We start from the raw sequence: 26,727 nt of genomic DNA on the forward strand, positions 1-26,727 counted from the left end.
GGCACATTAAAAGTTCTTAATAACTATTAGCAATTATTACTGTTGTTGTATTGTTGCCATGCATGCAGATCAACTTCAACAGAGCTGTCTTTCAGACAATCAGTTACTTCCACTGAAGCAGAGCTCTGTGCAACAAACTCTGTTGGGTACCAGGACTAGAGAAAGACAGGAGCTTTTCCCTCAGGGAGCTCATTTCTAGAGGTCACAAAGGCCAACAATCCTAATCCCACTAAGATTATGGCCTTAACTCAGGCCTTTAGTTCAGAGGGAGGATAAGAAATAATACCTAAACTGGTTCAAGGCAGCCAGGAAAGATTTTCCCAAGATGGCAGCATTTTACCTCATATTTATTTTTTACATTTATTTATTTATTTGTTTGTTTGTTTTAAATATTTTATTTATTTATTCATGAAAGACACAGAAAGAGAAAGGCAGAGGCATAGGCAAAGGGAGAAGCAGGCTCCAGGCAGGGAGCCTGATGTGGGATTCAATCCCAAGACTGCGGATCTCGCCCTGAGCCAGGGGCAGGTGCCCAACCGCTGAGCCACGCAGGCATCCCTCATTTATTTATTTTTACTGAATTATAGTTAACATACTCTTACATTAGTTTCAGACATATAACATAGTGATTCAACCCGTTTTTCATTATTCTATGCTCACCACAAGTGTAACTACCATCTCTCACCATATAGTATTGACTATATTTCCCCTGTGCTGTACCTTTCATCCCCGTGACTTATTCATTTAACAACTAGAAGCCTCACCCATTTTGTCCATCCCCCCACTCCCCTCCTTTCTGGCACCATCAGTTTGTCCTCTGTATTTATGGATCAGTTTCTACTTTTTGTTTGTTTATTCATTTGTTTTGTATTTTAGATTCCACATGTAAGTGAAATCATATAGTATTTGTCTTTCTCTACCTGACTTATTTCACCTAGCAAAATACCTCTAGGTTTGTCCATATTGTCACAAATGGCAAGATCCCATTCTTTTTTGTGATTGAGTAATATTCCATTGTGTATATATAATATATACATAACATATGTAACAAATGAAATAACAAGCATTGGCGAGGATGTGGAGAAAAAAAAAAACCCTCATCCACTATTGGTGGGAATGCAAGCTGGTGCAGCCACTGTAAAAAACAGAATAGAGGTTCCTCAAAAAATTAAAATTAGAATTACCATATCATGCAGAAATTCCATTACTGGGTATTTACCCAAAGAATACAAGAACACTGATTTGAAAGATACATGCACCCCTATGTTTATTGCAGCATTATTTGTAATAGCCAAGATGGAAGGAGCCCAAGTGCCCATCAATAGATGATAGATAAAGAAGACGTGGTATACATACACAATGGAATATTACTCAGCCATAAAAACAATGAAATTTTGCCATTTGCAACAACCTGGATGGATCTAGAGAGTATAATGCTAAGTGAAATAAGTCAGTCAGTAAAGACAGATACCATGATCTCACTCATATATGGAATTTAAGAAACAAAACAAACAAAAAACAGACTTTTAAATACAGAGAACTGGTGGCTGTCAGAGGGGAGGTGGGTGAGGACATGGGTGAAATGGGTGAAGAGGATCAAGAGCACACTTATTGTGATGAGCACTGAGTAATGTGCAGATTTGTTGAATCGTTATATTGTACACCTGAAATTAATATAGTACTGCATGTTAATTATACTTGAAAAATAAATAAATAAATAAATAAATAAACAAACAATTTACCTCTTATTTTTAAGATCAGTGAGATTTTGTCAGGTTAAGGCATAAATGGGTTGGAGAGCAAGTATTAGAATTCCAGGCAGAGGAAATATCCTGTCCAAAGAATGATCGGAATGTAAGACTAAACAGGATGTGTTTCAGAAACTACAAAGATCTCTGTGACAGGAATGTAAAGAATTGGGGAACAAGGATGTGGAGGGCAAGAGTGTGTGTGCTGGTAGGGACATATTCTGGATACACAAGCAAGACCATGCTAGGAAAATTCTGCATGTCATTCTTTTATTCACTCCCCAAATATTTATTGAGTACCTACCATGTGCCAGCTCTGTTCCAAACTCTAAGGATAATGGCAATAAACAAAACATAAAAGTTTCTATCATTGTGTAGTTTCCATTTGAAGGAAAAAGATTGGAAATACACACACAAGTAAAATACATAGTGTCTCAGATGATGACAAGTGTGATGGGAAAAAATAAGCCAGAAAAGAGAGATGGGGTATGCCAAGGTGAAGAGGTACCACTTTTAAGTGGGGTGGTCTGGGATTCACTGAGTTGTATAGGTTTGACTACTTGGCAGTGGAAGCCAGTGAAGAATTATGAGCAGAGAACTTGATGAGATCCACATTTTCTGACTTCAGTATGAAAGACAGATTGGAGGGCAATAAAAGTATAGAGAGGAGAACCTGTAAAATGTCTATTTCAATGGTTTGGGTGAATAAATAGCCCAGTGGACATGGAAATAAAGACATCATTTCAAGAGTAAGGAATTACATGGACAGGATTTAGTAACAGAGTACAGGTAGGATTGGGAGAGAGGAGGAATCTGGGATGTCAGTTTCTAGCTTGGACACTGGGTAGATGATGCTCTGGTGGTACCATTCAGAGGGATGAAGAGTAATGGAGGTTGGCCATCACATGTGATAGAAGATCTGCTGGTAAAAGTCAGCTCATGCAGGTCTCCAGAATGGGCAGTTTTAGGAGTTTAACAATTTTGGAGTCAACCCATCTATTTATTATAGCAGAATCAGTGTTTTTCATGAGTACGTCTCCTCTGTTGTCTCCTGGACGATTTCCCTTCCTTTTAGTGTAAAAACAAGACTACGCACTCTGGCATCCATAAGATGTTGGTTTGGATCTCATCTCCATGCCACTGTATGATCTTCAAGTAATCTAACCATATGGAGTTTTCTCTCCTCATCTGCAAAAAGGGAACATCAATTGCAGTGTGACTTGCCTCTTGGGAGGACTCTAGCACACACACTGAAGGTGCCTGTTAAGTGCTGGATCCTTCTCTGCTCCTTCCAAGCTCTGCCCTTACCTTGGTTCTGTGTCAGTGTCAGTAGGTCTGAACCTGGAGAAAATCAGAGTGGGGAACAAAGGACTGATGTGCAAAGTGGGGTATTTGAATGTGTGTATCTGGGTGTAGTTGCCCTGCCATTATTTTTCAAGTCCAAATACAACTAATTTGGGCAATTCACCTTCCTCTTTTATGATGAGTATTTTGTATGGTTGCCTATAAAATGAAACCTAGGAAATCGGGACATCACTGAGGTACTGCACAGCCAGCCGTTTCAGACAATGCTTCAGCTCCCTGGGGCAGAGAGGTTCCTCTGTGACTGGGGGGAGCCATGTGTGGTGGAAGTTTCGTTTCCAACCCAGTGATCAGGGCAGAGTTTCAAAGGAACATGCTGTGAGGGATGAAATCCCATAGCAGTAAGGGATTTAAACATTAGTTCACATGTATGCATAGCATGGATGGTTACTCCCAAGTAATAGCTTAAATTTTTTCTTTAGTGTTTTCTATATTTCGGGTTCTTTACAAGTTTTTCAATGGGAAAAAGGAGGGTTTCCTTATTAATGTTATTGAGATTTTGGTCTGTTAAGTTTGGTATTTATGTGAGCTATTTCCCTGAGTAGTTGGAAGTGTCTGTCTTTTCTTAAAAACTACTTTTATAAATTATCAGTGTTCTCATAAATACATATTCCCTCTTACCTTCCTTTTACTCTATGTTGCTTTATGTATTTAAAGCACTTATTGCTTATTTATATTTTAGTCCAAAAAGTTTTTTTGAATAACATTTCTTGGGAATGCTCAAGAGTCTAGAGTTCTTTCTCATCTAAAACAAGGTTTCTCAGGCTCAGCGCCATAGATATTTTGGGTGGAATATTTCTTTGTCGTAGGAAGGCTGTCTTCTGCATTGCAGGATTTTACCAGCATCCCTGGACTCTATCCACTACATGCTAGTAGCACCCTTCCCTTGTGACAATCAAAACTATCTCCAGACGTTGCCAAATATCCGCTGGAGAACAAAAACATCACCCACCCTGCCAGTTGAGAACCACTGGTCTAAGAAAATTCTCTTACTTCTTATTTGTTCTAATATTATCACTGATTTTTAAATCACAATTCCTGGAAAAATCTGAAGAAAAAAAAGGAGACAGAAAACAAACCAAATGAATGGGAACTGCTTTGGTCCCGAGCACCCCTAATCTGATATATTGTGTATGTCTATAAATTAGCAGAATTTATTCATGCTAGGTTACTAAATAAACTTGTATATACTTAACAGAACTTTGAAAAGCCATTGGTGACCTTTTAAGGAGGTTTATTATGGAAAGACTGGCCAGTAGATATTTTTATAATACGTTGCAATCAAGACAGGAAGGAATTTACCTCATCAGTGCCCCATCAGGCTTCTGCCCTGAAGCCTTAAAGTAATGCCATAAGGAAAAAGAAGGCCTTTGGTTCTAGATGAAAAGAAATAGGAGATTTTAAAGTTTGCTCAGTTTTCATTCTATCTATGCACTTTGACTACGAGAATATAATTTCAGTACTTGCATTTTCTTTCTGTCCTTTTCAATAGAGAACTTTGATTTTTAATTAGAAAGGAATTATCCATATTTATTTTTTTCTGGATAGAATTGCCCAATATCACCAATATAAATCCCGCCATCAAAGCCTTTTCTTCTGACCTTGAACTGTATCTCAGACAATTCAGCAGTCTAACTGTCCTGTGTAGGAGGTTGCTAAATTAGGTTTTAAAATTATTTCTATTAAGTAAGAACTTAACATATACCAGCTGCTAAGGGATTATAAAAGCTTTGTTTTTTCAATAATTGGAAACCTTGTTTACAGAGGACTCACAATATTCTTTAAATGTCTTTGTGTTGAATATAAAGGAACTTGTGTTTATCTAGGCAATGATAATCTGACTATAATGCAAACTCATTTAAGGATTATGCTTCCTGTCTCTCACTATGCAGCTGTCACCCTACTGTTCTCTCAAGCTTTGCAAAATTCTGAGAATTATTCCTTAAAATTAGAAGAATAAATTGGAAAATAAACCAGGTAGCTGGGAACACAGAAAATTTTAAATTACAAGGAAGTAGTCGAGAGACCCACCATATCACTACCTGTAAGCAAATTTATGACAGATTCCTCCATTTGTTATCTCATTGACAGAAATCAGCTCATTCCAAAGAGATTTTAGAGGGTTCAATCCTGGCAAAGAAAAGTTAAGAGCAATTCAGATAATCTAAGATTTAACCAAAGTGGAGACTTGTGTGCTTGCAAACAAAGGCACCAGCATTGGCTGGTATCTGCTAGGAAGAAGCTGGGAATCACAGTGGTTCAAGGTGTCTGTGTTGGATCTGAAGCTCCTTACTAGCCCCATGACCTCGGGCAAGTTACTTAGCGGCCGTCTGCAAAATAATAGCATTCACTTACCTCATAGGCTTGTTTGGGGACTTAAATGAGATAAACATGTGAAACTCTAAAGACAGTTCCTGGCAGAGAGTAGGCACTGGATAAATGTTAACCTATTACGGCAATGTTTTTACATGCATTATCTCATCTGAGCTTTATTAAAATAGTAAATTTTTATAACTCCAGTTTTATTGAAAATTGAGGAAAATGAGATGCAAAGAAGTTTAATAACCTACTCAGGGTCACACAGCAATTGAATTGACATCAGGCCTCTGCCTTCTTAATCTTTGCCTCATTCTGCAAACATGTAATGAGCACAGGCATCCTTTGCTCTCCAAACACTCACTATCAGAATATATGCTATACCAACTAAACAAAAGATTTACATCAAAATCATTCTCCCAGCTACAACCCTGCTGTAACAAGTTCTCACCTGCTACGATAAGTTCTCACGTTCCTCGCAGCTTCTCAAACCATAATGTGTACATGACTTCCTTCGAAATGCAAATGCACTATTTCTAACAAGCTCCAAGGTGTGGCCAGTGCTGCAGGTCCCAGGATCACACTTTGAATAGCAGGGAGCTAGGAGATGGAAGGGGGCTTCTTGCATATCTTACCGTTTTCCTGATGGACCTGGTTTTGTGTTTAAGCACACTGCACATGATATCCATAATTCTACTTTTTCCCTGAGGGTTTAGTCCCTTGGTATTTGTTTAGGGCAGATACCAGGGGGCATTACCAATGCAGGTCTAATCCAGATGGTGTTTTTTTATGGTACCTGCTTAGTATAGGAAAATGAGGTTCCTATCCTCTTCAGCAGTGGACTGCACACAACTCTATCTGCTAATTATTCGATTAAGTGTTAAACGGTTATGTAATTGGGCTTTAAATGTTTTATACTAGGAGCAACCTTTATCAGATTATTATATAGTTATTTAAAGGCATGCTAGTAATATTTGAGAAATCTATATTTTTGAATACATTATTTTTTTCTATTTAAAATAAGGGAATATAGGCTCTTGCTGTTTGACACTTTGGTGCCTGACACATTTTTAGGAGTAGGTTAGATTCAGAGAATGCAGGCTTACACTCATTCTGTGCCAGACCAGAGGCAAAATCCTGGGAATGTAATGATGATGACCAAAATTACTGCTTCAAAAAACTCATAAAGTAGTTACAGAAGAAATGGGCAGGTATATATTTAAAATATAAAAAGAGTTATGAGAGCACAGAGAAGAATGGGCCTAATATAACATTATATGTCAATTATACTTGAATTAAAAAATTAAAAATAAAGAATTTTTTTAAAAAAAAGAATGGCCTAACTTTTCTTCCTGTGCAGGGAGGCCCTTTCTGGATACCAGTAATAGCTTAGCCCTTTATCTGATATGCCATTTTAGCTAATAAACATTGGATTGCTCTTTGTCCCAACCACTGCTACAAGTATGCTGCACATATATACTCATTTAATTATTACAACAATTCAGTGAGGCAGGTGTACTTTTATTATCATGTCCACTTCAAAGATGGGGAAACAGAGGAACAGAGAGATTAGTAATTCGCTTATGGATTTAGCATCAAAGCCAGTCTGAGTCTATAGCCTGCCCTCTCAACCATCATGTGATCTGCCCCTATTTTACTAAAAGAAAATTCAAGACTTTAAGAACACGTGACAAACATGGACTTATTGGAGAGAGCAAATTATAAAACTGCAAGTAACTGTTTCTTTGGAGCATAGGACAAATGCGGCGTGAGGAGACCATTTGGTGGGAAGCCATAACATTTGCATTGGGTGTAGATAAGTAAGAACATGGTGTGTGGAGGGTATAAACAGGACTAGACAGGATTAAAGCCACCAACAGTAGTCACAGTACTGGCAATTATTATATTTGAGGTGTGACTATAAAGTCATAAAATAGATTTTGTGTTAACACATGTATTATGTGAGTGTGGTCCCTTTCCAACCCATCTTGGGAAGCCGTGTTTTATTTTCTGCCAAGTTCCCATTGCTCAGAGCATGTTGGGAATGTCTCTTCTAAAATATCTTCAGAACAAGACACAGTGCAGATTTTACTATCTTAGGGTCATGCCTCTTTTTTGTCTCAAATCTATTTCCTAGTTGGATCACTTCCCTTTTTTACTGAATTTGGCTTTGAATAACTTCTACTTGTCTGCTGAAATAATATCCACTCCCAATTCAAGAAACAAATATATAGTTTCCATATAGTGGTGACTCTGACTTTAGTGTACACTTAAACATTATCTATGGGCTTAATCAAATAATATATTGTGGCGCCCCCTTCAGGATTCTAGTTCAGTTGGTCTGAAGTAGGGGCCATAGTCGATTCCTAATCGATAATCTTTAATAAGCATTCTGAAGTTTCTGTTTTCAATGACCAGACCACACTTTGAGAAAGGCAGCTCTAAGGATATTCAAAAGAAAGCGTGATAGGTCTTTAAAAAGTTCCAAAAGAGAAATTCCAAAATATTATGATCAACACTGACATTGATGGCAAGTATTGCCCACCTTGGAAAACTATTCTCCCATAGATGATGCTTACCTAGGATAAACTCTTCAATTATGTTTTTTTTAATTTTTTTTTAAATTTTTATTTATTTATGATAGTCACAGAGAGAGAAAGAGAGAGAGGCAGAGACATAGGCAGAGGGAGAAGCAGGCTCCATGCACCGGGAGCCCGACGTGGGATTCGATCCCAGGTCTCCAGGATCACGCCCTGGGCCAAAGGCAGGCGCCAAACCGCTGCGCCACCCAGGGATCCCTTCAATTATGTTTTAAAAAATAATCTGCATGGGTACACCACATATACCGAATTCACCTGTGCTTCTGGAAGAGCCATTTCATGTGTTTGTTTGTTCACTGATGGTCTGCTCTGTGTTCTTCCTTAGAGAGAAACGTTCCTTTCTGAACCAGGTGGATCACCTAAGGATCCAGTATTTTAGGGTTCAGCACTATATCTACAAATTATTCAATTTTTTTTTGTTTTGTTTTCTTAAAATGGTGGGCTTCTTTCACTTCTTGGAGTTGGAGCAGTAAGTCCCAAGAGCAGGCATTGCAGATCCAGTTTCTGTTAGTTATATCCACGGTAACCAGGTTCACCAAGGTTATGGGCTGTTCAACTCCAGCTGTTATCCTGAGATAAGCAGTAACAGGAATGCTCCAGAACCAACCTTCTTTCATGTTGGGATATGTCACATTTTTGTCCCTTGCTGAATCCATGTGACTACCTAAAATTAGCCCTATATTTTTTTTTATCAAGTTCTTGATTTTAACAAATATATTCTTCAATGAGAATGTGAAGAGCTTCTGAGCTGCCTTACTTTTTATTTATCTACTGTCTTCTGTCTTGATCACTGAAGAGAATCTCGTACAATTGGAAACTGAAATTTCATGCCACATCTTCCTTAATCAATCCGCATTTCACAGGTTGGCCCAGCTTCTACCCATGGCTTCTACCCAGGGCCTCACCTGGGGACTGAGTCAGGCTTCCTCTGGGCATTACTTGGTCACAGTGTCGAGATAGCTAGACTGTCTAGTCAGGTCCTTTGTTCCCACAAGCCCTGACACTCAGCTGACTGAGTTTTGTCTAGATATGAGGATTCAATATTATCCACTGAAAATATGTGGATGTTCTATGATTTTTCTAAGGCCATTTAACTTAATTGAAATTCTTGACAAGTTAAAAGCTTAGTGAAGTGTGGAGAGAAAGGCTATGTTTAGACCCCTTTGAGCAAAAAGTTTAGGAAAAGAATAGGTTTTTGTTTGTTGTTGTTTTTTTAAATCCCAGCCACTATCTCTCTACCTTTAACAAGGACAGCTATATTATCTTTAAGAAAGGCAGAGACAACAAAGGAATCCAAGATGGAATCAGATTGCTATCAAAACAGCCCCAATCAAGGGAAGCAGTGACCTGATGAATGACCACATCCTCTCTCTTCATTGACTCTGACTTCCCCCTTCCCCTCTTCCTAGGTAGAGTTGCCAGATTTAGGAAAAAATAAAAACTGGATGCCTAATTCAATTTTAATTTCAGGCAAAAAAATTCAGTGTACATTCATGCAATATTTGGGACCTATTCCGTGGCTCTATTTCATGGGTAGTCCATCCCACACAATTCAGTGCTTTTGTATGTTCTTGTGGTTTTCATAAGCAGATTTGTCCCTCAATTAGATCAAACTGTCCTCTAGGCATGATTATTCGGTATCCTTCAAGGCACCATAAATAGTGACTTTTCTATTTGGGGCCTATGTTAGATTTCTCAAGTGAGTTTCCTCCTGCTGCAAGTGCAGAACAGCCCTGAGCTCCTCTTACCTTTCTTCCCCTACATCTGTGAAGTTATTTCATGAACTGTGACAGGGCTGAGCCCAGAGCCCTGAACACAGTAAGAGTGCCGTATATTTTTATGATTGATTAATGAACTCCAAGCAATTTGTTTTTTTCTTAGGTGTCAAATTCAACATTCATGAATTACTTCCCTGCATGCCAGGAGTTAGTAGTAGGCTCAATCTTCTATGCTGTCCATCTGAGAAGTTGGATGAAATTACTCTTTCTTTTTGGGGAGATAAGAGGAGAGAAGTGGGGAATGGACTAAGGAGCTACACCCAGATTTGCAAACGTGTTATGGTTCAGCCAAAAAGATGGAAATAGAGTTGTCCTTACATATAGGGAATAATTTCAAAGGAGTGGAATATTGACTCTCAAAGATTGGAGAACTATCTTACCCATTGCATATTATTTACTTACACGGACTTCTCTAGTTTAAATTTCTTCTATGGCATGTTGGTGTTGCAGACACATATCTACAGTATCATAAAAGTCAGAGAGAACTTTGAAAGCTAACAGAATGATATAAATGGCAAAATATTCAACTCATTAAAAAGCCTACCAGCATGTAGAGTAATGATACACATCAGATAACAAGGTGTCTTTTACACACTTTGTGCTTCTATTAATGAAATTATTTAGATCTTCCTTTGTAAATGACACTGAGCAGATTTCAAACCTTGAAGATTAAGAGCTATGAATACCCCTTCTTGGTTCAGTGCTTTTCAAGTGTAAAATGCACAGAAGAATGAACATATATCCAGACGTCTAGATGATGAGTTTTATGCCAGCGACGCTTGTCCAAGGCTAACTTGTGAATATGGTCCTTGACTCTCCCTTTTTGAACCTTTTCCTTTGCTCCGTGGCTCCTGACTATACTCTCAGACCCCCTGCATCCTTTGGAGGGTGGAGGGAAGCCAGGAAACTAACTGCCCAGTACCTTGAAATCCCACCAGTGTGCCTATGAGCCCTGCTGAGAAAACTGCCTATTTGATTGTGGACAGAAATGACTACAAATGAAATGGCTGCCAGACTCCCATTCTGATCTAGTAAATAAACAAACTTGCTCTCATAACCCTCAATGAGAATCCTTAATTTAATATGGCTCTACTGTATTTTCAGTGTCCCTGGAGTCAGGTTAGAAGACCAAAAGCTGAGCATGAGAATTCATGTTAATTTCTTACCAACTCTAACACCATGAACACAAAAGAAGTGTTCTTATCAAATTAGATTATCATATATATGTGATAAAAATCCAATGTAATAATCTCCAAGCTCAAACTGTGATTGAAAAATATTTTCTGGGATGCTTATGATTTTTAGTCAAGTCATAAATCTTGTCCCCTGTATCTTGTACTTCTGATGTCAAGTGAATTTCAGACCATTAGCCATTTGTTTAAAAATAAGAGTATTGATTTTATCTGGAAACAGACCAAATGAAACTTTAAATCCAGGTGCACTTCTTATTTTTATTGTAAATACATAATGAAACAGTTGGATGAACATTGAAATAAATGCTTAACTTACATTTTACTCATTTTTTAGGATGTTGTCTTGTAATGTCTTTATAAATTTCTTATTATTTTCCCTTATTTCCTTTGAAAATCCTTTTATTGGGTGATTGGGTTTAGGTGGGGAATGATCCTGATGATTAGAGAAATATGATGACTCCACATCATTCTATCCAAGATAGAGGAATGCATTGGCCAACTCTGTGATTTCATGGATCTGTGACTTGGGGAATAAAAATCATAAAAAAATTACTACCAGGATTAGCTATGTTCATTTGAATAGCATTTTTATCTATCCGATTTGAATTCAAATGCATTATTAATATTTTTCTTTCTCTTAATATAGGTGGAGAACAGACCAAAATATTATGGAAGAGAGTATGTATCATGCTGTTCTTTGTTTAATAATGTAATAAGTAGTCATTTTGTATGTCGTTTAAATATTAAATCTCTTCTAATATATAGTCTTCATCAAATGTCCATTGTGCAAGTGTTTAATAATGACAAATGCAATCAGACCCTTTTGTATTGAATTTCCTTTATAAGACTCAGGTGCTTGGCTTCCATGAATGTGGGAGGGAAAGTATCTTTTATAGGAGCCTTGTCACTGAGCGCCTGGCAAGTATTTGAAACTTAAGGCAGTATTGTCCATGACTGAGGCTCTGTTAGTATTTGATTTCACTTTCTACCTTGATACTATATAAAGATTTAGAGTGTCAGGCTGTGAATTGCCTGGCTAAATTCCTTACTTTCACATACCTCAGTAAATACAATATGGGGAAATCACTCCATTTCCCTGCGGTCTCATAAAACCAAAATGATGATTTCTCTGGACTTGGATATATTAGCCAAATTGCCTCAATACCATAATGATTATTTCCTCCCATTTTCCTCTTAATTTCAACTCTTGGTTTGTCTTACATTCCCCAGAAGCCTACCATAAAGCAAATATGCATCCCATAGAAAGAGTCCTCAGTCTCTGTGGTGCGGGGAGCAGCTTACAAAACAAAAGCAGAACAACCTGCACTGGAGTCAGGTGCACAAATCCCTTTTTTCTTACGTCCAACCTGGAGGACTTAGGAGCCACAGTCTCTTTGAAGTCCAGGTCTCCAGCTCTCCTGGTCAATCCAAACCGTCTTCTTCTATTCCCTCCCCATCAGAGACTCACCTTCATTATGAATGACCCTCTGATGTGTCCCAACCCGGCAGTGACTTCCTAGTGGCCACGACTGCATTTCTGAACCTTCCTTTCCAGCCTTGGGAATTCAAGGTATTCCAGCAACCCCTGGAATACCTGCTGAGGAATGTTGGCCTTTGCTTTCAGCCATCCCCACAGCCCTAGCATCTCAGTTAGTCATGGGATGCTCTTTTTTTCTTTAGTATACTGACTTGGATTTTTGCTCACAGAGAGCACAATTAATGAGAAAGAAAAGAAAAGAAAAGAAAAGAAAGAAAGAAAAGAAAGAAAGACCTACCAAATGGGACGCTTTTGCACGTGAATTCCCAAAGGAGCTCTATTGTGCATTTTCTTTGTTGCATAAAAGTTTTGTTGAGTAACCTTTAAGTTCTCATTTTTCAACCCCCCAGTCCACACAAACTACATAGTGAGAAGACAGTAAAGAAACATTTTCTTAACCACAAAAAGGGACTGTTTTGTATTAGAGGGAAATTAGCTTAGAAATTTCAGATTCTGTGTTTCCTTTTTTAAAAAATAAAAGGTTTTTGGTTCCATTTGAAAAGTAATAACATGTTTCTCTTCAGGAAACGTACTTTTTTTCCCTACTAGGAATCACAAGAAATGTTGACAATGGATACCTTGAGGGGAAGAGTTTTTCTAGCCTGTACTTTTTACATTTTTACCTCTTCTGTACCTTTTAGCTTTTGAATTTTCCCACTGTGCAAAGATTACTTTTATTCTTAAAACATGAATAAATTAATATTGCTGATTTGAGAAAATTAGAAAATATATAGATACAGAAGGTGGAGAACATCCTCAGCTCACTATAAAAAAAAAATCATTGCTAACCTTTCCCCTTCATCTCATCCCTTCTGATGTTTTTCTGTGCATGCTTTCTTTCTACAAAGAGGGGATCATAAGATAGATGATAGATAGATAGATAGATAGATAGATAGATAGATAGATAGATAGATAGATCATGGATGTTTTTAAACTCACACATAAAGGAGGTGTTGAGCCACAGGCTAGATTCACAGAACCAAAGTTTTCTTCTTTTGAACGATCGAGTTCAACTTGGTTCTTGACATGTTATGTCTGCTGCTGATTATCAGCTAAACTGTATCAAGGGAGTTAAGGCTGAGCTGCTTTCAGGTTAACTGCCTGTTTGGGATATCCCTCCTGGAGAGTGGCCTGTGCTGTTCTGCTGAATGTGCCTCGTCCTGCTGTGGTCACCACCGCCCCACCCCTGCCCCTGGCCCACAGTCAGGTCGTGTCCTGGATATCCTAGCCACAAACTTCTCATGGCATCAGCTTTTGTCCTTTCTGACTCCAGTGTGGGAAACTTTTTGACACTCAATGCCCCTCCAACCCTCTACCATGTCCCTGTCATCACATGTACACACATGAGCACTCCCTCTCTCTCTCTCATGCACATTCTCAAACACACACTTGCTCTCTTTCTCTTATAAACACACTCACATACATGCTCTCCACACATACTTCCCCTGGCCCAGTGTCTGCAAGGCTCTCTCAGGTCTCTCTGCCCATGCTGTTGTCCAACCCAGCTCCTAATGCATAGGAGATGTCCCCAAGGGGTTCACAGGAATCAGTGGCCACATGCTCAGTCAAAGCTCCAAACACCTCTGCTCAGCTCTGGAATCCTATAAATCCATCTAGGATCCCATAAATCCACCTGGGATCCATCAGTTCCAATCCTGAGTCTGAGCTCTGTCTAAATTCCTCTAGGTCTCCCTCCTGCAAGAACTGGAGACACTGGTCTGTTTTGGGGCAGACAGGTTGCTTGTATGCCTCATACATCCTCACTTCAGAAAAGTGCTTGTTCCATGATCTCCACATGTTGGCTCTTGAGATTTAAAACTAAAATTTGGAAAGCAGAAAACCTCCTCCCACCCTATCACCTCATTAGACTTCTGAGAGTTGATTTTGGGACTTGAAGCCACAAGCTTTTTCTGGCCTCTCTCCCCTAAGACATAAGTTTCAGTTTATAAGGTCTACTTGTTAAGAAGGACAGAAGGGAATTAGGAAATAAATATGGCAATAGTCATCCCCCCACAAACTATTTTCATGCTACATTTATCCTCACTTAAATCTTCACATTCCTGGGGGGAAAAGGCTAAAACTTGTCTAAGCCAACTTCCTCTGCCCTCTTTTCTGGTTCTAGGAAGGTGAAATGGGGAATCTCTGTCCAGAAAAATTTCTTCTCTAGTTTATACCCCCAAAGATCTTCAAGTTTGGGTAATCCTGGGCATCGAGTATAATTCCCTGTCCCAGGAGCCTGGGGTCCCTCAGCACTGGCCTCAGCCCTCAACCCAGCTCCCCCACCTTCTTATGAAACATGGGTTAATCAAATATCCGGTAAGTGGTGGTGACTGGGAGGAAGCTGTCTTTGCTTCAAGGCAACAGAGAAAGTTTCCGGGAGTCACTGTCCACTCTGTAGGGCTCAGGCGTGTGCCTCTAGAGCAAAGCAGTCATTGGCCAAGCCTGCATTCTTCCCAGATATGTTGTGTTTTCTAGATGCATGTGTATTATTTTTTAAATTGCAGAAAAAAATAATAAACTTTATCTTTAAAAAAGAACAATAGTAACATTAAAAAAAAAAAAACCATATCCCTAAGCAATTGCTCTCAACATTATAAGGAATGGGAGAATGTTGATGATAGCTGGCTATTGTTTCCAGAGAAGGAGCCCCTAAAATTAACAACACTCTGCACCTGAGGTAAGCACGTTGCTAATCAATAGTGTTCATTAGCAATCCGGACAATGCACAGTTTCTGTGTTTGAGCTGAGAGCTAAATTGGTAACTGCTCTTTTGTTACTCCTCATCCTGGCTTTTTGTTTTGACTTTAGCTTTCAGGTTGAGAGCAAAGACAGGAGCAGAAAGCCAGGTGGACTGGGCGCTCTTCATTTGGTTTGGCCTACCTACCTGAATATGAATACTTCTTACATGTTTGGGTGCATGCGGAGAAGGGTTCTAGCTGCATCTTTATGATATATGGTATTTCCGTCCCCTCTTCACCCAAGTGGGGGACACAGTCAGTTCTGGGTGGCCCCCTTTTTTAGCCTAACTCTTTGGGGTACATACTTTGTATTGGTCTGCTGAGAACAAAGATGGCCGGTCTCTCCTCAGGTTTCACGGGATCATCTCCCGGGAACAGGCAGACGAGCTTCTCGGAGGCGTGGAGGGCGCCTACATTCTTAGAGAAAGCCAGCGCCAGCCAGGATGCTACACATTAGCTCTCAGGTGAGCTTGATCTCATCCACTGTTGCGGCCGCTTTACAGGGGACCTTACTTATTTCTCCACCCCCCCCTTTTTTATTGCTGTTAAATACACATAACATAAAATTTACCATCTTAACCATTTTTAAGTGTGCAATTCAGTGGCATTAAGTACGTTCTCAGTGCTGTGCAACCGTCTCCGCTATGTGTAGGCAGGACTTCTTCATTATCCCAACCAGAAACTCTGTACCCATTAACGAGTCACTGCCCATTCCCCCCCTACTTATTTTTTATTGTCGCTTTGCTTACAGAGTACCGGTAGCCTATTAGAGGCTTATACACTTCCCAGGCCACAGATATTATCAGTAGGTTGGACACAGAGGCTCTGTTTAGGCACATATGGTAAACTGGAGAATTAGCTGGAAAGTTAGTGCTCCTGTACCCCCTTCTGCCTAAAACTGAGCCAGCTGTGGGAGCAATCCCTCTGCCTCAGTTAGTTCCCAGGAGCCCTGGTCAAAAGTCTTCACCTCACAGTGTGTATGTGTGCCTGGACTGATGTGAAGTTTTTCATGGGTTCTCTCTTGGGGTTTATAACATTGACCCAAGGGTCACATTGACTCCCAATGGCGGTCATGACGCTCCATGCCAGCAAGCCATCAGAGCAGAGTTCTCATGAGCCTTTTATCACAAAATCACAAGAACTGGAAATCACAGTGCCAGAAAAGCACTGCATTTTGTGCACTTTCCTAAACTGGATCAAATATTTGATGCCATTTGATCCTTATGGCAATCCCATAAGGCTAGAGGAAAGTATCCAAATCCAGAATCAAACTGTCTTCTAAAGTTCACTTATATTCTTTGGAATTGGGAAGGCTTTTCTCCATAGAAGGAATGATATCAATGGAAACACTTTCCAGGCCAGCCCACAATGATCTACATCTCAATTCTGTATCTGTAAAAGGATACTTCCCAAGTTGCACCTAGGGATGGCTTGGACACACATCTTAGATGATGTCATTATAAGGAAGCACTTCAAACGTTAGTAAGCACTCTAGGTATGCAAAGTATTTTCCTGTCCCCCCAGCCCTACAGCAGCAGTCACAGGCAGTCCCAGTGGGGAACCAAGCAGGGGCTGTGAGATATAGGACCAAGGTCAAGAGGGGGCAGCCAGTGGTAAAGCAGGAGGACCTTAGAGGTTAGATCCCTGGGATGCTGGCAATAGCAGCACCAGCAGGGAGCTTCCATCAGCTTCCTTCATCTCCCTGCTGTGACATTAGCTAGGGTGGGAGGCATGAGGTGCTCTACTGGCAGTGGTCAAAGATGTAATAATAAGGGGACTCAGGGCCAGTGGTGGTAGTTCCCCTTGCAGAGGCGATTGCCAAATATAATGGACAGGTAGAGAGCTGTGGCTGGTTTTCTTTTTTCTTTTTTCTTTTTTTAACATTTTATTTATTTATTCATAAGAGACACAGAGAGAGACAGAGACACAGGCAGAGGGAGAAGCAGGCTCCATGAAGGTGCCCGATGTGGGACTCGATCCTGGGACTCCAGGATCATGATGCCCTGAGCCAAAGGCAGATGTTCAACTGCTGAGCCACCCAGATGTCCCAAGTGGCTGTTTTTCATCAAGGATATTTAAAAGTAAAATATGTGGAAACAAGACTCTATCCACTCACATTTACAAATGAAAGTGATAAGGATTCAACAGCATTAGTGATTTCTAGGATCCAAAGACATCCTATGACTACCAGGTGTTAAATCCCACCCCTGCCTCTTTCCAGGGGTGTAACTTCAATCACATACCCAATCTCTTCAAATCTCAGTTTCCTTAGCCATAAAATGGGGATAATAATTCTACCTGTCTCAAAGCCTCTCTATGATAATTAAATGGGAGAGGGGAGGAATTCATGCCAAGTGCCTAGTTCAGTGTCTGACATACAGTACGCACTCAAAAAAATGTTACCCGCTACTGTTCTTCCATGTTCTTACTTCTAACACCGTTGTGATTTCTCCTTCTCTTGGGGACCAGATTTGGAAACCAGACTTTAAACTACAGGCTCTTCTATGATGGAAAACACTTTGTGGGCGAGAAGAGGTTTGAATCGATTCACGATCTGGTCACAGATGGCTTGATAACGTTGTACATAGAAACAAAGGCTTCTGAATACATTTCCAAAATGACAACAAACCCCATTTATGAACACATTGGATATGCCACTCTACTCCGAGAAAAAGTATCCAGGAGGCTGAGCAGGTCTAAAAATGAATCAAGAAAAACAAGCGTTACAAATGAAGAACACACAACAGTTGAAAAGGTAAGCTACGTGTGTGACAGAAACAGTCTCTGTTTTTAATTTATGCTGAATAACTGCTTGATTAGTATGTGTGTGATTGGCCAGAATGTTGGTAGAGACCCACCCTCACCCAGAGAAATCTAGAATTTTCTGCTAGGGAAGACCTTAGAAATCTTCTGGTTCAACTAGGCCCGGAAATGTGCATTGATTTGCCCAAACGCATACAGTCAGAGCCAGGGCTTCACAAATAATTATTTGTGGGTTTATTTGGAGTTTGAAAAACAAAAGTTTATTAATGTTTTATGATATAAATAGTCCTTGGTTTTCATTCCATTTGAGGCTCTACTGGCTGTCTCCAGGTCCACCTAGCTATGCAAAATATGCAAATATGTGGTACTTGTATCTGCTTCTCTTAGGACCGAGTCACCATGTGTGATGCACAGGTCAGCCCTCTCCTGAATGTGGTCTTACCTAGATAACAGCTTTTACTGACAGAGATGGGAGCATTATCGGTGATGATGGCTATCTCTGGGAGGCTTAAAAGATGGGCTGTCCTTTGCCCCAAAGGAAGAGCTATCATGCCTCGCCGAAGATTAGAAACTCCCAAGTGGGCAATGTTCAAGCTGCATGGGTGGTGGCAGGATGTAGGGAGGGAGCTCTGATTTTCCTCTCCAGTAAGTTGCTGTTTATTTGAAAGACACCACCGCAGTTTGCTAGCAGATTTTTTGGATGTGCCCCTTTAGGAACCATCTGCTTTGCCTGGTCCTATCTATTTTCCACTGAAAGAAAGTGACAGCCAGTCACACTGGTCAACCCCCCTGAGTCTGTACTGAGTCTAGTGTCAAAGGCAAGCTTGGACTGGGACAGATATAAGTAAGGGGAGCAGAATGGTGGGTAATGCTCCTTCTGATGATTGCTAATCCTTAATTAAACCAGAACGGCACCCCCACACTCCCCTGTTATCCAGTGAGAGCATAAAGCAAAGGAACCTCAGGTTGATTGGCTGCCTTGGCTTTGGGACAAGGACACACCAGAAATCACTGGAATAGGGAGGAGGGCAGAGGCAGGCAGCATGGTCCTGTTGGCAGAGACGGGCATGATCTTAATTGATTTGCTGATTGAATTTTAGAGCCTAGGAGAACCTTCCCCAAAATCACATCAGCTGAGCAGCTGGCCTATGAAAAAATTATTTGCCATTTTCTCTTTTATAACTCTGGTGTCTCCAAGGCACCTGTTATTCTTTTACAAATAATTGATTTGGGAAATGGTGGGTTTTCTGATTGTTTGAATTTTACCAAGAGGGAGGGAGGGGACATGAGCCCCAACTTTCAGAATCTGTTCCGGTCCAGGCAAAAGCCATTCCTTAGTCTTTTTGTAAAATCTGTTCAAAAGTAATTTAGAACAGAAAATCTGGAAGCTGACCTTCCCAGCCATGACAAATCAGAAGATGAATTGTAAAATAAATCCCTGAAGCAGTGTTTATATTTCCGAGTCAGAGAGTAATGCCACCAAAAAGGCAATACACTGCAGGCTACACACTAGAACATTTCCAGGAAAAGAAGTGAGGACAGAGTGTCTCTTGCACGTTTGTGATGAAAGTTTACATTTTGGGTACTGAACTGATACTTCTAGAGCCTTGTCCTTCGCCAAGAGGGAAGTTTGGTCATGAAAAATTGATATTTCTAGGTGATATTCCCACAAGGAAAACTGTGGGACAAAATATGTCCTTCGTTGTAGATCATTTTTATGTATTTATTAAAATTAAATTTGGGGGGAAATTAATAATCAGATTAATAATAACTTTAAATGAGCTTCCCAGTACACTCTTCTTAGGTAAATAAAGAAAATATTGAAAGAAGTCATCCAAACTCAGGGAAGGGTTTGATGGACAGGTGTGTTGGTGGCATGGATTTTCTTGGACACTAATGATGCAACGTTTGAATTTCCTGGGGCAAACATTCGGAACGCTGGCTCTGGTCATTTGCTAGAGGTTGCTCATTTTGTTAGTAAGTTTGTTAAGTAACTGGGTACAAATCCATCTCTTTCTCTCTGACCTGTATTGACAAGTGGAATTATTAAAAGTCTCATTCTTGCCAGAAATTCTATTTCCCCTAAGGGCAGGTCAGTGGACGGTTGCTATGGAGGCAGTGACTAGAAAAGAGGTAGCAGAAACTTGAATGGATTTGCTGAGAAGTGCCCGGGGCACCTGTCTGCTTCGATAATGGTGCATCTTGAAGGTTTTAATGAGTGAAATGGGTAGGGTTTCCTAATAATTCTCAAATCCAGACAGCCTGGCATTTCATTTTCCAGAGTACTTAAACTCTGTTCACCCATTTATTTTATTGACCATCTCCAAATGAACCCAGAGCGACTGTGTCACCTGAAAATCCGAGAATATTATCAATGTTAATTGGCCTAGAGATATTACCTACCCCATCAGATCCGAGGGGTTTCCAGATTTATCTCATGTCAAGGTGGTTAGCAGTGAACTTGATTTTAATAACTATAGATGAGACAAGGAGGTGGGAGGGTGCAAGAGAGAAAACAAAGTTGTGGTGGTTAGCCAATAGCAGTCTCTTTCCTTACTGATTCATTTAATTGATTTTTAAAACATTATGATATATAAGGGCCACCATTTGGTACATTTAATTAAAATGGTCATGCCTGGTGTAATTTCTTTTGTGAAATTTATTTCAGAATTGATTCCATAGATGGATTATCTACTGACCTCCAAAACCAGCACTGTAAGCAATAGAATGACAACAGGATTTACATTGGTTCAGACATTTATGGTTTACAGATTTCACACATGTGAAGTAATTTCCCATTTTATCCTCAGAGCTACTTTGCCAGGTACACAGAGCAGGAATCATTGTCCCTACTTTACTGAAAAAGTCCCAATGGCAGAGTAAGGAATCAAACCCAGATTTCTGAGCCCCAAGTTCAGAGCTTCTTATACCTACAGAGCAACAAGGTTCCATTCTGTTCTTATTGCCCTTATTGCTTTAAGCAAACACCCTTGGTTCTCCCCACACCCAGCCAAGTGATGCTAAGAATCACTTATTTATGTCATCTGTTTTGAAAAACCCACTACTATCACTAGCTGTAATAACTAAGCTTTCTTATGAAGGATACTTTGCTGAGTCAAATATATGTGACAATCGTGTTTTCCATGGCACATGTTTATTCAATAAATGCAGCTTGCCTGAATTAAACTGCATTTACATTTTACTGGAGAAAAACCATCTGTATCCTTGATATCGTAAAAGCATAGTTTAGAATATATTATATCTTACCAGTTTATTCATTTCACTAATTTTTCTAATAGCAAAAGTTAGAAAATAGCCTGTCTGTCCATCAGTTGGGGGCTGTTTAGATGAATTAGGGCACACCCATATGAAGGAATACCATGCAGCCACAGAAAAGACTAAGAATACTCGTACGTGCTGACAGGGAAAGATTATCCAGAATTATTAAATGCCAACAACAACTTGCAATGTAGCATGCATAATCCAATTTCATTTGTGTGAACCAGAAGAAAAATGGTTTTACGTATGTTTTTTCCCCACAAAATCATAAGCTATCCCTTGAAGGATACAAGAGCTGGTATCACTGATCGCCTGTGGGGAGGGGAGGTGGGTATCCGGGAGGTAAGGGTGGGAAGGAGATTATTCCCTGCTACTATTTCATACTCTTTCAATTTTGAACCATGATAAATGCAGCATTCTATTCCAAAAACTAAAGAATAAGAAAAAAGAACACATTAGATTTTAAATTCACATATGTTAGAGCAAACCCTGAGTGAAACGTCTTCTGCACTGAAGGTGTCACACACACATACGGAGAGAGGGGAGCCTCTGGATCCAGGCTGTTTTTCCCACCCCTTGGCACAGGTTCCCTTCTCCATCCTGAAAGCTCCCTTTCCTCTTCATCTCTCCCTTGGATGCTTAACAGAGTCAGTGTGTAGCAGCCTATACGGTTGGGGCCCGAAGAGGGTAAAGGACCAAAATCACCATGTAAAGACTTTGATGTGACTGTCCCTGGAAATGGATTAGCTCTTGCTTGCCTCCTCACTAGCATTGCTGCCCTGGGATCCTGCCCAGCACTCCCCCAATTTTCCATGCCCCCACCCCCACCCCACCTCTGCTTTCTGAAGCTGTGAAGACCAGCTCCCACATTCCACTCACTTTCCAATAGCAGCAAGAAAGCCCTCTTTGGTTTCTGCTTGTCTTCCTGTGAAACCAGGGGCATGAACTTTTCTCTCCATTGAAGGACTCTGGGCCTGGTTAGGACGTCCTTCTCTACAGATGAGCTGTTTCAGACAGGAATGATCTCTCTCCAACCCCAATCCACCATTTTTGTTCTTTCTGAAATAATTCTCTTCTTCACATCCAGGGGGATCCTCTCATTGTTTATTTTGCTATTTCCACTGTAAGAACCAGCTAGCCTGCCAGAGATCTTTCCCCAGCAATGATACTACATTTCCCTCCACTGCCTGGGAGCAGGAGGGGGTAGCCACACCAGGAAATGGATCTCCAGGCCCCACTGACCAACAGAAGCCCCACAAGTCAGTTAGGCTGAGACTGAATGGTTCTCTGCCCCAGTCCCACAGTGGTACCTAAGTGTTAGTGACCTTTGGTGACTTGTTCATCAGAGTGTTGCTCTTGCTTTTGCTGTTTTCATCTTGGAAACATGATTTGCTTTGTCTGCAGGACAAAGTCCAAATTCCTCAGCAGAACATTTGCCGTTCATCTGAGCCTGAGCTCCCCTAGAAGCAGAGCCTGAGACAAGGGTTTGGTACATTGGCAATTTGGGAAGGCATCCTAATGAGCAGGAAGGAGAGGCCAGGGAAATGAAACAGATAAGAAAAGAAGCTAATAGGAATGGATATTATTGAGTTGGGGATCTTCTGAGAACCCATGTAGAACTGCTTCTTAGAGAAATTGGGGAGGGATGCTGTTTATCTACCACCTCCTGTCCTCTATTGTCTGATGAGTGCCTGTGAGCTGTTAAGTACCTCGCATACCAGGCTATGCATGTGGAGAGCCAAGTGGGTGCCCATGGGCATTCCAGACAGTCATGTCAGGGATCTCCCAGACAAAAAGCAATAGGTACACAGTGAGGACTGGGTCTAACAGGCTACCAGAAGGCAAGTACCACAGCAATCCCTGGTGGTTAGGGACACTCAAAATGAATGGAAGTGTCCACTACAGCACAGCTCCACCTCTCCCAGCCTGTCTCCCACTGCAGGCCTCCCTCATTGGCCAGTGATCCACAGATATTCCTGTCCTCGCACTTCCCCTCCCCCACACCTGTGTCCAAAAGCATTTCCCTTCCTGTGATAGGTTGGTTCCTGGGTTCCTGTCCATCCAGCACAGCCTCTCTGGTAAAACCTGTTGGGGCTCACCCTCCTTCACAGACTCTCAAGGAATTGCTTCCACCACAAAACAATCCCAGAGCTTTATATACTCTTCAAGATAATTTAATGTGTTGCATCCTAAGTGGTTGATTAGACCAGTGGTTCTCAAAGTATGACCTTCAGGAACCCAGGAGATGGATTAGAAGCACCTCTGCTCAGGTGCCCCCCGCCCCCACACTGCTAGATTTGGAACCCTGGGGGTGACACTTCTGTGTGAGCCAGCCCCCGGATGGCTCCAGTGCACACCCTGTGCCACGCACCCTCTATTTGGATGCCTCTCCTCCCCAAGCAGTTGACTTGCCTGAGGACCAGGTCACCCCAAGTCTTACTCCCTAGCTCTAAAGCCCGGCCCATGAAGGGCTCAGCAGAGGACACACTGCCTAATGAACAGCAGATAGCTAACTTTAAAATGGAACACACTATATCTTATTCACTCTAAGGAATATGTATCTCAAATGCACCAACACATGTGGGTATCTCACACCCTGTGCCCTTCCCTCTGGTGGGCTCCTTCCTCCCTGGGCTAATTCGACTCACTGGGCGTTAGGAGAAGCCAGAGCCTGGAAGAGAAGGGTCTTGGAGACCATTTTGTGCAGCTCCTTTGTTTTACACAACAGGAAACTGAAGAACCCAACTCATTAGTCTTGGAGTATTTCAAAGACATCCAGAGGTCACGAAGGCTTAGATTAAAAAAAAAAAAAAAAAGGCTATAAAGTAACCTGCAACTTAGGAGTTCTCTTAAAATTAAGATCTTTAAGGATCTTTAAGGAACACAAGTTACACCTCCAAGACTTCTATGTGAATGACTGAAAAGTGAAAAATGAATTCAGATTATAGTTAGTCTAGAAGGTACCCCAGTGATCAGAACCCAGCAGGGAATGGAAGACGTTATCACTGGGATTTTGAAGAGAATTTGATTAACAGGGGATTTTTTTCCAGGGACTGGTAATAGTGGGAAGCAGTTACCTCCCCAGTGCTGCAGGGACCTGAGAAAGGCACTGGGGTCAATAGTGTCTGATGAGAGCTGGAGTGGGGTTTTCTGTAGGAGGGGGGCTTGCATGAAGAAGGGGCTCCAACAGGAGGGTGGAGGGCTCCCACAGAAGGCAGGGCTTACATAATAGGAGAGTTCCCACAGGAGAGAAGGTTCCCCCAGGAGGGGGACTTGCATACAGTAGGGAGATTCATACAGTAGGGGGCTACATACCATCAATCAAGGGTATAGCTATGCAGCCCCTGAACTGCCATATTACCCAAAAGGGAGGGGGTGGGGAAGAAATAACCCAACTTCTCTCTCTTCTACCCTTTGCTCTCCTGCCTATACCCCCCATTGGACAAACTCAAACAGAAACCAGAGAGCAAAAGCCTGGGGATACAGGCCACACGAGTCAGTCTCGTGAATGAATTCACGAAGGAGGGGAGTAGAATATGGCAGAGAAGAATCAATGCAAGGAATGAACACGGACCAGTTCCACTGTTAGCACTGTTCTCATTACTGTATCAAGTTCAGGTCCAGACACCATAATTGGCATTAATGCAAGATAATGAGGTAGCCCTTTTCCTGGAGAGGCTCCTGGGCCATTATAGAAAGGATCTTGGTTCTGGAGGGCAGACAGACTTTGTGACTTTATTAAGGACAGTTGATTCAAACATAGTAGTGCTCAAAGTCCTTCACCAAGCAGAGCTGCTGCTTTCATTTGCCAAAGACGCTGAATTGTTCATGTAGAAAGCGTCAAGGAACTGATAACGACCCGCTCATATTTACAGGGTCTGGAAAACCTGTAGATCTGCCCCACAGGAGGTCCCTTGGAAATAATACGTAACTGATATAACCAGTCTTTTCTCGGGAGTCAAGGATAAATGGAGATGAGCATGACTTAGCTAGTAAAAATGGCAGGTACAGTAATGACTCTTCCTACCTCGCACACACAGGGTCATAAAATGGAATGGGATGTGATGCTGTAAGAATGGATTTGAACTTAGATTACATTTGCTCATGAAACCAGGTTTTACAGAGTCTTAGTTTACATGAGTCCCCTAATGCTGTGGGATTTATCGTGCAGTCTGAAAAACAGTTGATTTGGCTAGGTCAGTGGTCCTCAAACTGGCTGCATCCTAGATTCACCCTGGGAGCTTTAAAAAAATACCCATGTTTGGCCTCTCCTGACTTCTTGAATCAGAGGCCTCCCACCAGTAAAGTTCAGGCATCTCTATTTTTAAGGCCTGGACGGTGATCCTAAAGTTCGCATCCCTTGGTTAGATGAAAGGTGAGACAGGAAGTAAGGGTTATCAGATACTTGGGGGAGCACTTTCTCTTAGTGATATCTGTGCTATCTCTTCTAATGCCTCTTCTGTGTCCTAATTTAGACGATGGGATTCATCCTCTACCTTCACCTACACGTAAAAAGTCCTCTGTGAAAACATGTTTTAAGGTAGTAAAAACTCTGGTGGTTCAGAGGTTTGCTTTGCTCCTTTCTTCCTGGCTCCTTTTCCCAAATCATTGGCTAAGATTTAAATGAAAATCAACTGGAAAAAGATTAAAAGAATTTAATGAAGGGACAAGGAAAAATCAACACTTCTTCCCTGTAGGCCAGCTGGTAGTTTCTTAATGATACAGTTTATAGGATTATGATTCTCAACCTTGGCTGCCCACTGGAATTTACTGGAGAGTTTTCAAAAATACCAATTCCTGAGTCACACTCCCAGAAAGTCAGATTTAACTACTGGCATTGGGCCTGGCACCTGGAATTTAGATGCTCTAGGTGATTCTGATATGCAGCTAAAGCTGAGAGCCCTTGCTTTAGAAGAATAAGTCCACTGGATTTATCTTTTATCAGAAAGATCCCCTTTTTGCCAGTCCCTCATTATCAATGACCTCAAGGTTAGAAATTTACAGAAACAAAAAGGAAAGTTATCCTAGTACATTCAGGATTTGTCAGAATAAGATGCGCCAAACCCTCTTTATTCATCCCCGTCCAAAATCTAGAAAACAGCTAATTCAGAGGCAGGCCTGGCTCAAGCAATTTTGTGTAAGCAGTGCCATCTAGTGACGTAGAGGAGAGTTACATGCTGGTGACAATCTCGAAGGACTACACTTACCAGATGTGGGAGTAATGAGCAAGAACAAATTTTCAGCAATGAATGCAATGAATCATTCCCATTTCCTCAGATTTTATAGCACAAATCAGGTTATTCAATAGCTAGAGGGTGTCCTTTTTCTGGTTTGTGCTCATTCTCTGTGCAAGCAGGTAGGCAGGTCCACCAGCTTGGGACACTTAGATGTAGAAATGGTCCCAGTGATCTGA

At 41.0% G+C, this 26,727-nt stretch overlaps 1 protein-coding gene across 1 annotated transcript in view; it reads left to right on the plus strand.

Annotated features, from left to right (window-relative positions):
- Nucleotides 1-26,727, plus strand: part of CHN2 (chimerin 2) — a 297,968-nt gene that overhangs the window by 175,052 nt on the left and 96,189 nt on the right. Inside the window, exons 4-6 of the mRNA XM_055314524.1 lie at nt 11,644-11,675; nt 15,623-15,736; nt 17,742-18,027. Of these exons, the coding sequence (XP_055170499.1) occupies nt 11,644-11,675; nt 15,623-15,736; nt 17,742-18,027 (432 nt within the window). The remainder of the gene's footprint in view (nt 1-11,643; nt 11,676-15,622; nt 15,737-17,741; nt 18,028-26,727) is intronic.

Source organism: Nyctereutes procyonoides, unplaced genomic scaffold, assembly GCF_905146905.1.
Source record: "Nyctereutes procyonoides isolate TBG_1078 unplaced genomic scaffold, NYPRO_anot_genome, whole genome shotgun sequence".
Taxonomy (NCBI): domain Eukaryota; kingdom Metazoa; phylum Chordata; class Mammalia; order Carnivora; family Canidae; genus Nyctereutes; species Nyctereutes procyonoides.